General features: G+C 37.9%; 1 protein-coding gene across 5 annotated transcripts in view; it reads left to right on the top strand.

The window, feature by feature from the left end:
• Positions 1 to 15,164, top strand: part of MAP3K4 (mitogen-activated protein kinase kinase kinase 4) — a 68,725-nt gene that overhangs the window by 23,976 nt on the left and 29,585 nt on the right. For all 5 annotated transcript variants that reach the window (XM_051811263.1, XM_051811262.1, XM_051811260.1 and 2 more), the window contains exons 5-12: positions 5,032 to 5,178; positions 7,364 to 7,521; positions 7,921 to 8,037; positions 8,462 to 8,561; positions 8,648 to 8,731; positions 10,952 to 11,218; positions 13,088 to 13,237; positions 14,253 to 14,414. In XM_051811263.1, the coding sequence (XP_051667223.1) occupies positions 5,032 to 5,178; positions 7,364 to 7,521; positions 7,921 to 8,037; positions 8,462 to 8,561; positions 8,648 to 8,731; positions 10,952 to 11,218; positions 13,088 to 13,237; positions 14,253 to 14,414 (1,185 nt within the window). The remainder of the gene's footprint in view (positions 1 to 5,031; positions 5,179 to 7,363; positions 7,522 to 7,920; positions 8,038 to 8,461; positions 8,562 to 8,647; positions 8,732 to 10,951; positions 11,219 to 13,087; positions 13,238 to 14,252; positions 14,415 to 15,164) is intronic.

The raw sequence follows: 15,164 nt of genomic DNA, 5'->3' as shown, positions 1-15,164 counted from the left end.
CCCCTCAGTTCAGGAAGGATATTGAGGTGCTGGAGCAGGTCCAGAGAAGAGCAACAAGGCTGGTGAAGGGACTCGAGCACAAGTTCTGGTGAAGAGAGGCTGAGGGAGCTGGGGTTGTTCAGCCTGGAGAAGAGGAGGCTCAGGAGAGACCTCATCACTCTCTACAACTCCCTGAGAGGAGGTTGTAGCCAGGTGGGGGTTGGTCTCTTCTCCCAGGCAGCTATCAGTACGACAAGAGGGCAAGGTCTTAAGCTCTGCCAGGGGAGGTTTAGGTTAGATATTAGGAAGAAATTCTTTACAGAGAGGGTAATCAGGCATTGGAATGGGCTGCCCAGGGAAGTGGTGGATTCTCTATCCCTGGAGGTTTTTAAGATGAGACTGGATGTGGCACTTAGTGCCATGGTCTAGTAACCATGGTGGTAGTGGATCAAGGGTTGGACTTGATGATCTCAGAGATCATTTCCAACCTGACTGATTCTATGATTCTATATGTGTCTTTGATTTGATTGTTTTTCTCTTGCAAATGTAAGACATCTGCTAACATGCAGTAGTCACATAATGAAAGTTAATTAAGAAGAAAAACAACAACAAAAAAAGATCTTTTCCAACATATTGTATTATATAAATATCTGATATTTGCTGCTGGTAGTGACCCAAGATTGTCAGTCATGTCACTGTTTGAAAATACTGTATGAGGATTTGTTTTCTGGTGGCTTTCTGGCTGTTTAGACCAATACTATTTTTCAAAGTGTAGTCTAGGATATACTAGATTTTGTCTGATCACCCAGCTCCCTGGCAAGCATAACCAGATCAGGGTTTTATCGGATCATCTTTAAGGGTAAACATTTAAATAAGCTCTTGGACTGATTATGATTTCACATTCCAGTTATTTGCTGCTCCAGAATCAATTGCTATATTACTTTATGGTCCCAAATGAATTTGTCCTCTCTCCCTCCACCCCACTCTTCCCCTTTCTTCCCCCGTTGATTGAAACCTACAATTTCAACCTTAACAGTGATAGTAACAGTAAAATATTGCATAGCATGCTCTGTTTTTAAGCAAAATATATCCTCCAGAGACTGGAGATATTTTTTTGCCATTAACAGTTTGTGTGCTCCTTGTGGACTTTCAGTTAAGTAAAAATTACACTTTCTTCCTGGAAAACAATGCGTTTGTTACAGACTGTTTTGGTGGTGTATACTGCCTTGCTATTGACATTGAAAAAATGAATTCAACTCAGCAAATACTTGCTGTCCCACGCAATATATCTGAACAGGCAAAGGAGCTGTGGAGGATGTTTCATAAATAAATCTGTTTGTTTCCTGAAGAACTATAATTTCTAAAATCTCGAGCAAGCTTAAGGAGACTTTAATAGCAGACAAATTGTTAATTGTTTTCATTTTGATTTTTGATGCAAGCGAGGCATTCAGCTTCGCAGTCCTCAAGGCACCCTTTTTTTTCTCCTGCACCCGGAGAGATGTCACAGAGACCTGGAAAAATTAGAGGACTGGACAATCGCCAACTGTATGAAGTGTACAAGGGCGAGTTCCAGATTCTGCAGCTGAGACAGGGCAACCCTGGTTGTGTGTATAGACTAGGGAATGAGATGCTGAAAAGCAGTGCTGCAGAAAGGGACATAGGTGTCCTGATTGGTGGCAAGTTGAATATGAGTCAGCAGTGCCCTGGCAGCCAGGAGGGCCAACCATGTCCTGGGGGGCATCAGACAAAGCGTTGCCAGCCAGTCTAGGGAGGGGATTGTCCTGCTCTGCTCTGCACTGGTGCAGCCTCACCTTGAATACTGTGTGCAGTTTTGGGTACCACAGTATAAGAAAGATATTCAGCTATTAGAGAGTGTCCAAAGGAGGGCAACAAAGATGGTGAAGGGCCTTGGGAGGAAGCCGTATGAGGAGTGGCTGAGGTCACTTGGTCTGTTCATCCTGGAGCAGACTGAGGGGAGACCTCATTGCAGTCTTCAACACCTCACAACGGGAAGTGGAGAGGCAAGTGCCAGTCTCTTCACTCTTGTGACCAGTGACAGGATTCAAGGAAATGGCATGAAACTGAGTCAGGGGAGGTTTAGGTTAGATGACAGGAAAAAGTTTTTCACCCAGAGAGTGGTTGGTCACTGGAACAGGCTCCCCAGGGAAGTGGTCACAGCACCAAGGCGGACAGAATTCAAGAAGTGTTTGGACAACTCTCTCAGGCACATGGTGTGATTCTTGGGGTGTCTTGCACAGGGTCAGGAGTTGGATTCTATGATCTTGATGAGTCCCTTCCAACTTAGGATATTCTATGATTCTGTAAGTATCAGAAGGGAGGGTGTCAAGAGAACAGAGCCAGACTCTTCTTGGTGGTGCTAAGCAGTAAGACAAGAGGTACAGGGCAGAAACTGCTGCACAGGAAGTTCCCCCTGAATATGAGGAAGATCTTTACTGTGCGGGTGACCAAGCGCTGGAATAAATGACCCAGAAAGACTGTGGATTCTCCCTCACTGGAGATATGCAAGAACCATCTGGACACAGTCTTGCGCAATGTGCTCTAGCATGACCCCGCTTGAGCAGGGAGTTTGGACCAGATGACCCAGTGTGGTCTCTTCCAACCTGACCCATTCTGTGATTTCAGGTCCTTGTTAGGTCGAATCCTGAATACTTGCAGTGAGAGAGGGATTCCACTACTTCTCCAACCAGTCTGTTCCAGTGTTTAATTTTTCTCCCAGTAAAATGAAGTTTTTTTCGCCCTTATATTTAGACAGGATTTCCTTGAAGCAGCTTGTACCTGTTGTCTTTTGTGGGGTCACCATGCATCCTTGTGAAAGGAGTGCCCTCATTTTCTCTGAAACTACCCTCTAGGCATTGGAAAAACGTGATGAGATTCTCTTTATGTATTCTTTTCTCAAGGTTGAATAAACCCAATCCCTTGAATTGTTTGTTGTACAGAAGGAACATTGCACAGTCTTGGTTTTGTAGTGACTGACCTAGTGGGCCCTACTTGAGGCACTGAGACCTTTAAGTGTTTCCTGCTCTTTGGTACTATTTGAAATGTGTAGGAGTACAGTTTGATTGTATCAAGCATACTACTCCTGTTACTCAACTTTTCCAAGGTGAAGTTAAATTTTTGTACTACTAGCAAGTCAGTTATATTTACGAAAAATAAATCTGATATTCAATTGAAAGTATACACACAAAAAGAAAACTAACACAGATTATATGCTTCTTACAATGTGCTTTTTCTCCTCTCCTTTCTCTCTAGCTTCATTTTTAGCCTTCTTGTCCATATTTCACTTTCAGCACTAGCTTTGGTAATCCTCGTGATGCTGTAATATCAGAGAGCTGTTCTCTTTTAATGGCAATTTGCCATTATTTGGTGGTAGTGTGGTACCTGAAGAGTTCAAGATGGTTCTCAAATTCAGCATTTGTGCGGAGAATTGGATGGGTGTATGTGCACGTGGGTTATTTCTGTTTAGTCATTAAATTAGGTATTGTTTGTCTTGCCCCACCTGCTTTGAGAAAATGATTTATTCTATGAACTCCCTAAACAAAAAGCAACCCATCAAACAAACCAATAATAGTGATAATATTTTCAGTTTAAGCTGTGCATTTTTTCATGTGCTCATTATACACTGTATTTTTGTTTGCCCATTGCCTTGAGTGTCAAAAGTTGACGCTTAAAATTAGAACTACAGGTTTTTTGTAAATCCTATATTCTGTTATTTAATAGCATGTCCCTATAAAAGAGTATTATATAAATAAACCCCTATATTTTTAATGAAGTTTTGTGAGTTTATTTTGGAATAGACTTGGATCAAATGGCAAAAAAAAATCCCCATAGGTTAACACAGAGTAAACTGGATGTTATTGACTGGAGAGTGAAAAAGCACGTTAATTTTTAAATATATGACATGTTAGGGATATAAAAGTGTTGCTTTGGATTTCTACCTTATAGAAAGTTACTTGTTTTTTCCTTTTCCACTAAACTTGCTAAGTTTCAAACAGAGAGATCAGACTATTAGCTTTGTTTCCTCTGCAGACTGGGGAGCAAAACATGTCTTCTGGACTGTAAAACATTCCAAAGACTCTTGTTGTACTAAGAGCATTCTTATTTTTTTTGCTGTTGTGCCGTTATCATTTCTCATACATTGACTCCACTATATTGATATATTACTTTACCAGGATAGCCATTGTAGAAGATTTTTAAAAGCAAATTATCCAACCAACAATTCCATTCCCTCTGACCCTCCAAACCTCTCGTCCTGTCTCTTGATTTAATGAAGTTGTTGCTCAGAAAAGATCAGGGATTGTCAGACCTGAAGACTAATAACGATTTCAGAACCATACACACTGAGCACTGGAAGGACTTCTGAAAGACAGGCGTTTGTTAGTGTAGGTTTGAAAGCATCCTTGCTCTTTGTGTTTGTGCATGTCTCTTGAAATAAAGACTAAGCCTTCAGGGAGGGGTGACAGCTGTTTGGCCAAAGGCAACCACTTCTACATTTGCTCATGTTAGTTTTACCCAGGGAAGCAACAAAAACCCCCATGATCTGTTTTCAAATCTGGTTTGGATTTTGGAGTTATGGGCATCTGCCCAGTCGATTAATAGTGAATTTACTGTAGTAAAACATGTCTCACAGGTCTCTAAGCATATGTAAAACACATTGCATGTTATTCCTGACTTGCTTGCATTTAAACTGGTGATATGATGACTGTGAGCCCTTTTGCCCCTTTATAAACTAATTATCCATTAAGTTGCTTGTGGCCCTGTGCAGGGAGTAAAGTCTGAGACATCTGCCTCCATCTTCATTTACAGTTATGTAGTACATTATGGAATTGCAATTAAATAATTCTGGAAAACTAGTCACATCTTTTCTGCAGATATGTAGAACAACCATATTCATTTCAAAAAGCTGTAGAAATCACGTAGTGACAAACTAACTTATTTAGACAAAGTGAACTGACAAATTAAGCTTTCAGTTCCCAGGGAGAATTTAAGAGTAATGTCTTGACTGATGGCAGTTTTTTTGTTTTTCTCTTGCAGCTAGTGAGAGAGTGTAAGGAGGTTTTGAAGGGTGGTCTGTTAATGAAGCAATATTACCAGTTTATGTTACGGGAGGTGTTAGATGACTTAAAAAAGATTGATTGCAACATTGATGCTTTTGAAGAGGATCTACATAAAATGTTAATGGTAAGCTTCAAAAAGGAGAGTCCAATTAAATGTATTAATCTGAATACTGCTAATAAATTCAAGTAAGTCTATTAATCTGAATACTGCTAATAGAAATCTGTTAAGTTAGGTGTAATTATTGGGAGTTTTTTGGGGCTTGGTGGTTTTTTTGTTTGGTTTTGGTTTTTTGGGAGTTTTTTGTTTGTGGTTTTTTTGTTTGGTTTGGCTTTTTTTTTTTTTGTTGTTGTTCTACTTTGATATAATGTTATTTATTGTTTTAATGGACTTGTAAAGGTAACAGAAGCCACGGCTGTCTTAGCAATTATTTTAGCAATACCCATTTTTGTTTACTGAACTGTGGTAAAGTATACTTGTAAATAGCCTGTATTTACAATAAAATGGTTCATATATAGATCTGTAAATTCAATACGTTCAAGCTAAATTTTTAATAAATATTTTACATCGAATAAAATTAAATATGATTTTTTGGCTAACATCTCTTACTGTCTCGATATTGCATTCATGCATTATTGATACCTTATTTTTAATGTGTATTCATTACTACAATTAGTTAAATGTACATTTAAAAGAAGTATTTTCAAGAAAAACACTGGGCCTCTGCAAGATACTAAATGAAATATATTTTAGTAAATTTAGTTTAACAAGCAGTCACATTCAAGGCAACAGTAATTTATTCTTCTGCGCTTTGTCCCTATTATTCTGAGGGGCAAAAAAGACAACCCAAGATACACCTCAGTACCTCACCACTAGTGTTTTGTCAGCAGAGCTGTTGGCACCATCTATTGCTGAGCATTCACGTATTTTTTCCATTATGTGCTTTTCAGTGGTGAAAATTTACTGTTTTACCTAAATTTTCTTATGCCCCATGCCTGCCTTTATCTGCATCTGAAATTTCTATACATTTATAGCAGAAATTGCCTGGCTAGGTGAAAGTAAAATGGTTCATCTTGTTAATTTTGAAATTCCTTACCTGTTTTGTTTGTCCCCAGTATGAGAGACATGAACCTGCTCAAGCAGGTCCAGAGGAGGGCTGTAAAGATTATCACAGGGCTGGATCACCTTCACTATGAGGACAGGCTGAGTTTGGGTTGCTCAACCTGGAGAGGAGAAGGCTCTGTGGAGACCTTAGAGCACCTTCCAGTACTTAAAAGGGGCCTACAAGAAAGATGGAGAGTCTAGTGATTGTCAGGGAAGGCAGTGATGAGATGATGGGTAATGGCTTTAAACTGAAAGAGGGTAGGTTTAGATTTGATTTGATTAGATTAGATTTTAGGAAGAAATTCTTCACTGTGAGGATGGTGATGCACAGGAACAGGTTGCCCAGAGAAGGTGGAGACACCCCATCCCTGGAAGTGTTCAAGGCCAGGCTGGATGGGTCTTTGAGCAACCTGGTCTACTGAAAGGTGTTCCTGCCCATGGCAGGAGGGTTGGAACTGGATGATCTTTAATGCCTCTTCCAACCCAAACCATTCTATGATTCTATGATCTTGGCATTATTACAGTGTTGTCTGAAAATACTTGAAACCAATAGAAAGTGTCTTAACCATTTCTAAGGAGAAATATTACTGTATGTTATGGATTACTGAACTGAAACAAATTACAGTTAATTTTTTGGCATCCCATATGATCCTGAAGGGCAGATGTTTGAAGAACAATTGTACTTACCTGGATTTTTTAAAACAGTAGTATTTAAATAAAGGTGAGAGATTAGACTTGATATCAAGGAACACAAAGTGTAATGTACAATTTCAAAAAGCTGTTTATTGCACTTATCCATATCCAGAAGGGTATGTTCCGATAAAACCTTTTGGAGGAATCCAGTGAATGACAGATATAGAGACTGTTATATATATATAGAAACTCTGACCACTGTGGATACACACTGATAAAATGGTGAATAGCAGTACAGCAAGCAAGGTGGTGATACTGTCGATATTTTCAGAAAGGTATTGTGGAGACATAGAGTTTAATACTTCAGTAGCACTTTCTGTTTCCTAAGCCATAAATTGCATCTTTTGCGTGGAGACATGGAGCTCATTTTCAGTCATAGCAAATGAAAATTGTTGTAGAAATACCTTCTAAAAATTGTGTAATACTGAGATTGTTTGTTGATTTGAGAAGTTCTATTCCTTAGTTGCATGTTAGATAATAATTTCTGTTTTAAATTACCTCTTTTGTTGTACAGGTTTACTTTGATTATATGCGAAGCTGGATCCAAATGCTGCAGCAGTTACCTCAAGCATCTCATAGTTTAAAAAATCTGTTGGAGGAAGAATGGAATTTCACCAAAGAAATAACTCCTTATATAAGAGGAGGTGAAGCTCAAGCTGGAAAACTGTTTTGGTAGGTTTTATTTAATTACTCTGATGATGGTGTTGATTTGTACCAGATAGGTATTCAAGTCAGCACTTGTTCAAGGTTCCCAGATTGGAGTTCTTGAGGCCTCAGTAAGCAGCTGATAGTCTTTGTGAATTTATAGATTATTACAATGACTGTAGCTATAGGATGCAGTATGTGCAGGTGGCCTTGACTCTGGCTATAGCAGAAATTACTGCTTCTATGGAAAGTCCTCATTCATGCTAGCCCTGTGCACATAAAGTAACTGAGGGCCCCAAGACGCTGCTTGTTTCTGTAGGAGGACTTGGCAACACAGCTCTCTTGCATTAGACAGAGTAGGAAGAAGTTTAAGGTGCCATGTTACCGGAGTAAGACTCTGAAGTTCCCCCATTTCTGTTGCTACAGTGATATTGCAGGAATGCTGCTGAAATCTACGGGAATTTTTTTAGATTCTGGACTACAAGACAGTTGTGATGAATTTTGGGCCAGTGCCGATGACAGTACTGCATCAGATGAAATCAGGTATTAAGCCCTTCGGCTTAATAATAACAAACACACTTACTCATGTTTCTATACCTCTGACAGGTACATAATGTATTTTACTTCTTAGAATACAAACTTTGTAAATGCAAAGCTCCATAGACTTTATTGCTGTATTTTTGTTTGCAGTAGTAATGAACTATCATTTTATTTGTTTGAAACGTAGTAACCTTCTCTTTAGTTGAGGGGATGAGAGATTGTTTATGTAATGATATTTAAATTAAATTTTTTTATTATCAAAAATATACCTGCACAAGCTCAAGTTATTTGTCAGCTGTTTGCAAATATTTATCTTCTCTATGCTTTATCTATTAACATATATGTAATAATTCTTATTTTCTAGTGGCTATATAAATGCAATATTATTTATTAAAACATTGTGACTTCATTTCTGCCAATGTTTCAGGAGATCTGTTATAGAGACCAGCCGAGCGCTGAAAGAGCTGTTCCATGAAGCTAGAGAAAGAGCCTCCAAAGCTCTTGGTTTTGCTAAAATGCTGAGGAAGGTAAGTTAACAGAGTGTCATCTTATTTATATGCTTTAAAGAAATTTAGTCTGAAAGCATATTCTTTTGTTTTGTCATTACTTGCAGGACCTTGAAATAGCAGCAGAGTTTGCATTGTCAGCCCCTGTGCGAGATCTTCTGAATGCACTGAAAACAAGAGAGTATGTGAAGGTAAATTCACATAGGTAATAAGGTTTAGAGGCATGAAAGTGAAGTGTGGATGCTAAGCAAAAATGTCAAAGGATATTGACATGATTTCTGTTTTTTAATGGGCCATCTCTCTCAACATGTAAAGTGTCGTGAATTTAATATTGAATTGTGGTAGTCAAATTATTTTCTGTACTTGTGTTTGTGTGAGTGGGAATGCTAGTCTGTGTTTTGGGAAATCCATGTCTTAATCCCTTGTTTTCACAAATATTCTCTTTGTGACTGAGGAGAAACCTTTTTCCTTCAGTAATACTTACTCATTTGTGAGAGGGGGAGTAATAACACTAAGTAGTGAGTGCTATGAAACAAATGCTTTCAAATTTATAAGGTAAATGGATACATGAGTAAATGAACATGTTTAAGTAGATAATCTGAGACTATGGACCTGTTTTGCTTCTATAAAGCAAAAATATTATAGTGGAGATCTTCTCTAACAAGCTTCCTTGAGAATATTAAGGACATGAGAAATGCATGGACCATATTCTGTTCCAAAATAACTGTTGCTAGAAAACTGTTGTACAGCAAAAGTAAGTTGAGCCCTTGGTGCTTGATATTTACTGCACAATAAATTTCCACATCTGTGATGTTGCAAAATTCCTTAAAAATTCCTAGGTCAGCGAGTCTTTATTGTAGTTTGAATTTACATAAGTCATTTGCTTCAGCAGATCAAATGTATTTGGATCTGCTGTTCTTTTTTATCCTTCCATTCATTTAATATATGTGTAATTCCTGTTTGGGAAATAATGCTCTAACTTTTGCATGACAAAATTCTTGTTAGATTTATATAAACTTCTGCTAAGAATAGAAATTTCTTCAAGGGGAGACCATCAAATTCATAAGAGAGAAGTTCATAAAGCATTGTTAAATACATGGATGAAACATCTGGCTCAGCAGGGCCCTGGTCTGTGAATTGTGTAAGAATCAGAAAATGACCAGGGAAATCAGTATATATTTACTTTTAAAAAATATTTTCCCCCAAGTATCAACTCTTGGCAGCTTTATGACACCATATTAATTTTGGTAGACCTTTCAGTTAAAATTGTGTCATTGTTCTTATGCACGTTTAGAAGAAAAAGTTGAATCTCAAGTTCAAAACATCTGTGGGTTACATGATCTAGATAGGTTATTTGATTCTCAAGATTTATCCCTCTATGTGTATTAATTCTCCCATTTTTTCACCCCTCAAAATGACACACATTTTGATGATGAACACTTTAAATATTGGCCCTCTAACATCATGTAGGGAGTTTAAATTTTTAACCATCTTTTCAGTCAGATGCTCATTAGTTTTGGGAATCTAATTTAGCTTTCGGTAACAACCATCTAGTTTTTTGCATTGACCTATAGATAATAATGGTTTTAAAGTATGTTTGCCTAATGGTAGAAATGTTGAGTCCAATATTTTGTCTTTCAAACCACCACACTTGATGACATCACAGTCTGAAAAGAGAGAATTAAACTTCACTGTGAGTCAATTACCTCATGTCAGATCAAAGTATTGACTCTTTCACTGTTTTCAGTCTGTTTCTGATGCCTGACTTGGTTAAAGTATTGCTACCAACGTGACAGATATAATCAGAAGTAGTTTTTCGGTAGTATCAGTAGTATTTTATTAAAAGAGAACTCTCTTAGTGAACTTAATTAATCTAGCTTTCATTAACACTGAAAGAGCAACTGATACTTTTTGAGCCAGATTTTTCTTTACTCTTATCTTTTGTAGCCATTGAGAGATGTGTGGATTCTGAAGGAAATTTTTATTCTTTTAATATTGCAATCTTAAAAATTTGTGCATCATAAATCTTAAATTACTGTTGACTAATTTACTTTTTAAAATGTGTATGTAGATATTATACATATGTATGCACAGATACATAATATATGTGTGAAAATGGACTTCTTTGTAACAAGATTCCTTTAGAAAAAATTTGTAGAAGGATCAATTGAAGGTACAAGGAGAGATGTCACTAAAAATTGGTGATCTAGTGGATTGAAAAATAAATTATTAAATATATTGCATTTTAAATTTTAGTGCAAAAATGGCTGGATGTGTTGTTTTAGGATGCATATAGTACAGTTTTTAGGATGGAAATTCTCACTGTTGCTTAAATAAGATAACGTATATCTATTTTATCTGTTTTATGTATCAGAGAAGAGACTGAGAGATTTTAATTTTTTTTTCTACAGATACAAATTCCTGGACTTGAGAGTTTACAAGTATTTGTACCAGATAGTATTGCAGGGGAAAAATCTGTGATTTTGCAGCTCCTTAATGCAGCTGCTGGAAAGGACTGCTCCAAGGATTCAGATGAGCTTGCATATGAGGCCTATTTGCTTATGACCAAGCACAGTGACAAAGACCACGAATTAGATGACAGCTGGAGTGCATGGGAGGGTCAGCCAGTCAAAGTAGTGCCACAGGTAGAAACTGTTGATACACTGCGCACCATGCAGGTGGGTTTGGTCTTTTTCCCCGCTGTTTGTGATCTCCAGACTTCTATGAATGCTTACCCTGTCAGATTAACTGCAGTAATTTAAGTGAGGCATGTGTCCTTTTGTAGGTAATAAAGTTAAATTTAGGGATAGGATTGATTATAAATTGTGTTAAATGCAAATATTAATGGGATTGTAGCATTTCTGGGCAGGATTAATCTCTACAATGTGCATTTTTCAGGGTTGGACTTTATTATAAAGAGATACTTTCAGTATTTAGTTGGGTGTTCAGTATCAGAAGTGTGGATAAGACTTGAAAACTACCTTTTGTTAAGAAGTCACCAGTCTCCAAGAGCATGTTGTGTTTGTGTGCTTTCCACATGCTGAGGTGTGAAACCAGTTACTTTTGATCTTGGTTGAATTGTGACATTTAATGTTAAGTTTCTGTGGAAGTTACTGGATGTTCAACAGTTCTGCAGGAAGAAATCTTTCCAGTCATACTTTCCTTCATCCCAAGCCAACAGGCGTTCCCTGGCAGCGGTTCTGCAGCACTCTGGCAGCTGAGCCAGCTGCAGCTCCCTACCCCTCCTATTCTCACATCCTTATGTTAAGCTAAGTGAATTTTCCTTTTGGTATGTCATGCAGTTCTGTGGATCCCTACCATAAATGGACTCTACTGTCCATGAAGAGAGTGACTTTCCATGTCACTGTGCATGGCCTTTAGCGTTCAGAGGGCTCTAGCACTTACAGGCAGTTGAAAAAATCACTCCTGTACATACTGCTGTTTTTAATGTGCAAGTATGTTACTTCTTGTTTACCTGTTGTTCAGATTGAACAGTAAATAATACCCTTTGATTAAGTGCTTAGAAGTTCATTTGACTTCTAGCAAAGTTAGTATTTCTTTCAGAAAATGAAAACACCAGTAGATGAAATTTGGTTTGCAGATGGTATTCTGACATATTTAAGTGCACGTAAAACACTGTCTTTGTATGTGTTTATATGTGTATAGCACTGTCATTAGTTTTTTTAAATCCAGGATTGAAAGGTTAGGAAGTAAGAAGTCTTTCAGACAGATTGTGTCCTGTGTTTAAAAAAAACCCCACGTTTTGATTGCAAACTAGAGAAGATGTAAGGTGTTATTTAAAAAATACTCATCAAATAAAAGAACACCATCAACACTTGAAGAATTTTGAGCATGAAAATATTTGGAGATGAGGTATTGAAAATTGGGATGAAGTAGGTCCTGTTTTGTGAGTGAGTTGTTGCAGATGCATTGTCTATAGCTTGAAATCAGCAGAGCTTAGTACATGACTCAGTGCTACAGCAAAGGCAGCACTATCTGGGACTGTGGTTTTATAGACTTCTGCAGTATCAGAGCTCTGGTTTCCAAACACTATTCTTACATATTGATAATTTTCAAAATTTGAGCAAATGTTGTGTGTTAAATCTATGCCTTTCCCTGCTCAATAGTGGGCTTTTGTCCAGAAGTATATCGCATTTCTTGGATAAAACCTGTTTTTGTGATGGTTGTTACTTCCATCTGCTTTGAGAAAATAAAATACTTTTGCTTAGCTGCCGCTTCTTTTGTGTATAACTAATCTGAAGATAATTTAATACAGTGTGTCCCAGATTTTTCCAGAAGCGAATAGGAGTATATTCCCCTTGAAAACTTGCTGTGGCATTTACCCTGATGGAACTCTGCTCACAAGATGACAGTTTATTGGGTTTAGTTGCCAGCATCAAGCTTTTCTGTGTCTTCATGAATAAGTGACAAGAGAGGTCTTTGATATTTTAGAATTTAAAAATAACTGGTTGGAATCTGGTGATATGGGACACGTTTTTATAGAGGCAGTTTTGTTTATAAGAACTAGTGGTGTCTTGTTCTTCTAGGTTGATAACCTCCTCCTTGTAGTCATTCAATCTGCCCACCTTGTGAGTCAGAGAAAAGCTTTCCAGCAGTCTATTGAAGGGCTCATAACTCTGCGCCAGGAACAGACATCTAGCCAACCAATCATTGCCAAAGCTCTACAACAGCTAAAGGTAAGCAATTTGAGATTATTAGTCAAAATTGATGGCCTTTGCTCACTGATAAGTAAAAAGTGGAAGAAGATTCAATTGCATATTCTGCAGTTGTAAGGTATGTGCCAATCCTTTGTGGACTTTCAGTACAATTTTCATTCTGTTTTTGCAAATGACTTGAGTGTTTTTGAGCTATATTAGTGTAGTCGTTTCTGCACTTGGTAACTGGAAAACAAGTCCATAATGCAAATGAAATATTCATAGCAACAGAATGAATGCATCTTTGTATGAGAGCACAATTGAATTGAAAGAAAATGTGTGATTTTGTTAAAAAGAAATTCTGTCAAAATCAGTGATCTGCAAGAAACAACTTTTCCCATATTTGAAGATGGTTGCTTTGGGATGTAAAAGTGGGTAGTCTGTTTATTTTCTCTTGGTTTTGGCTTGGGTTTTCTGTTTCTCTTTATTTTGTGTATGATGGTTGGTTTGTTTGTTTGTTTGTTTGTTTGTTTGTGTTGCATGAGGATTTTCTTTGGTGGGTTTGGGGGTTTGTTTGTTTGTACTCTGGAGGACCCAGAAAAGCAAAGATTTGTTAGGTTGAAGTGGCAACCTGGAGTCCCTACATTCAGTAGAATCTGTGTCCAAATACCAAGGTGAAAATAGAACTAAAGACTTGGTCACATTACAGATAGTAAAACTCATTTTCTCCTTTCCCATCTGTCTGGTTTTGGTTGGATCTTTTTGTTTCATTTGGGGGTTTTTTGTTGGTTTCCCACTCGGCCTTTTGCTGTCTTTGTTTTTAAAGTTAATCTCATGCAAGCAAACAAACTTTATTATAGTACTTAAGTTAATTATAAGACTTGCTTAATGCAACTGCTGGAAAGTGTTTATTTTTTCAAGATGAATGAATTCTTGTGGCATTGAAGTACATTTTCATTTAAAATAATGTAATTGTTAGATTCATGTTTGTCTTAGTCTTGTCAACTGGAGAATATAAATAACACTTTGCTCTCCATCCCTTTTTGTTGTTACTCAGAATGATGCATTACAGCTATGCAATAAGATAAGCAGTGCCATTGATAGAGTTGATCACATGTTCACATCCGAGTTTGATGCTGAAGTTGATGAATCAGAATCTGCCACTTTGCAGCAATACTACCGGGAAGCCATGATTCAGGGTTATAATTTTGGGTTTGAGGTAAGGAAACAAAAACTTAATGGCATGTGTGTCTAGTAGTTTTGGTAAGAACCAGTTGAAATTTCTGGTTTTGCATTGGTGCAAATAAGGTAATTAATAACTCTGTGGAAATACAAATGATTAATAGAACCAGATAATTATTTAGGTTGAAAAAGACCTTTAAGATAATCACTTTCAACCATTAACCCAGCACTACCAGGTCCACCACTAAACCATGTCTACATCTACACATCTTTCAAGTACCTCCAGGGATGGGGACTCAGCCACTTCCTTGGGCAGCCTGTTCTAATGCCTGACTGCTCTTTCAATGAAGAAGTTGTTCCTAATATCCAGTCTAAACCTGACACAATTTGAGGCTGCTTCCTCTTCTCCTAATGCTTGTTACTTGGGAGAAGCAACCAACACCCACTTCACTACAGCCTCCTTTTAGGTAGTTGTAGAAAGCAGTAAGATCTTCACTGAGCCGCCTTTCTCCACCTAAGCAACCCCAGCTCCCTCAGCCACTTCTCATAAGACCTGTGTTCCAGACCCTTCACCAGCTTTCCAGCTGCTCTCTCCCCTGGCTGTAGCACTGCATGGAGTTGTTGTGACCCAAGGGCAGGACCCAGCACTTGGCCTTGTTGAACCTCATACAGTTGGCCTTGGCCCAGCAATCCAGCTTGTCCAGATCCCTCTGCAGAGCCTTCCTACCCTCCAGCAGATCAGCACTCTTGTGAAAGTTAGTGTCGCCTGTGGACTTACTGAGGATGT

The sequence above is a fragment of the Manacus candei genome, unplaced genomic scaffold (genome assembly GCF_025592945.1).
Source record: "Manacus candei isolate 608988 ecotype Guabito, Panama unplaced genomic scaffold, ASM2559294v1 h1tg000081l, whole genome shotgun sequence".
NCBI lineage: Eukaryota > Metazoa > Chordata > Aves > Passeriformes > Pipridae > Manacus > Manacus candei.
Note: the sequence above shows the minus strand (reverse complement) of the source record. Positions and strands in the feature narration are given on the sequence as shown.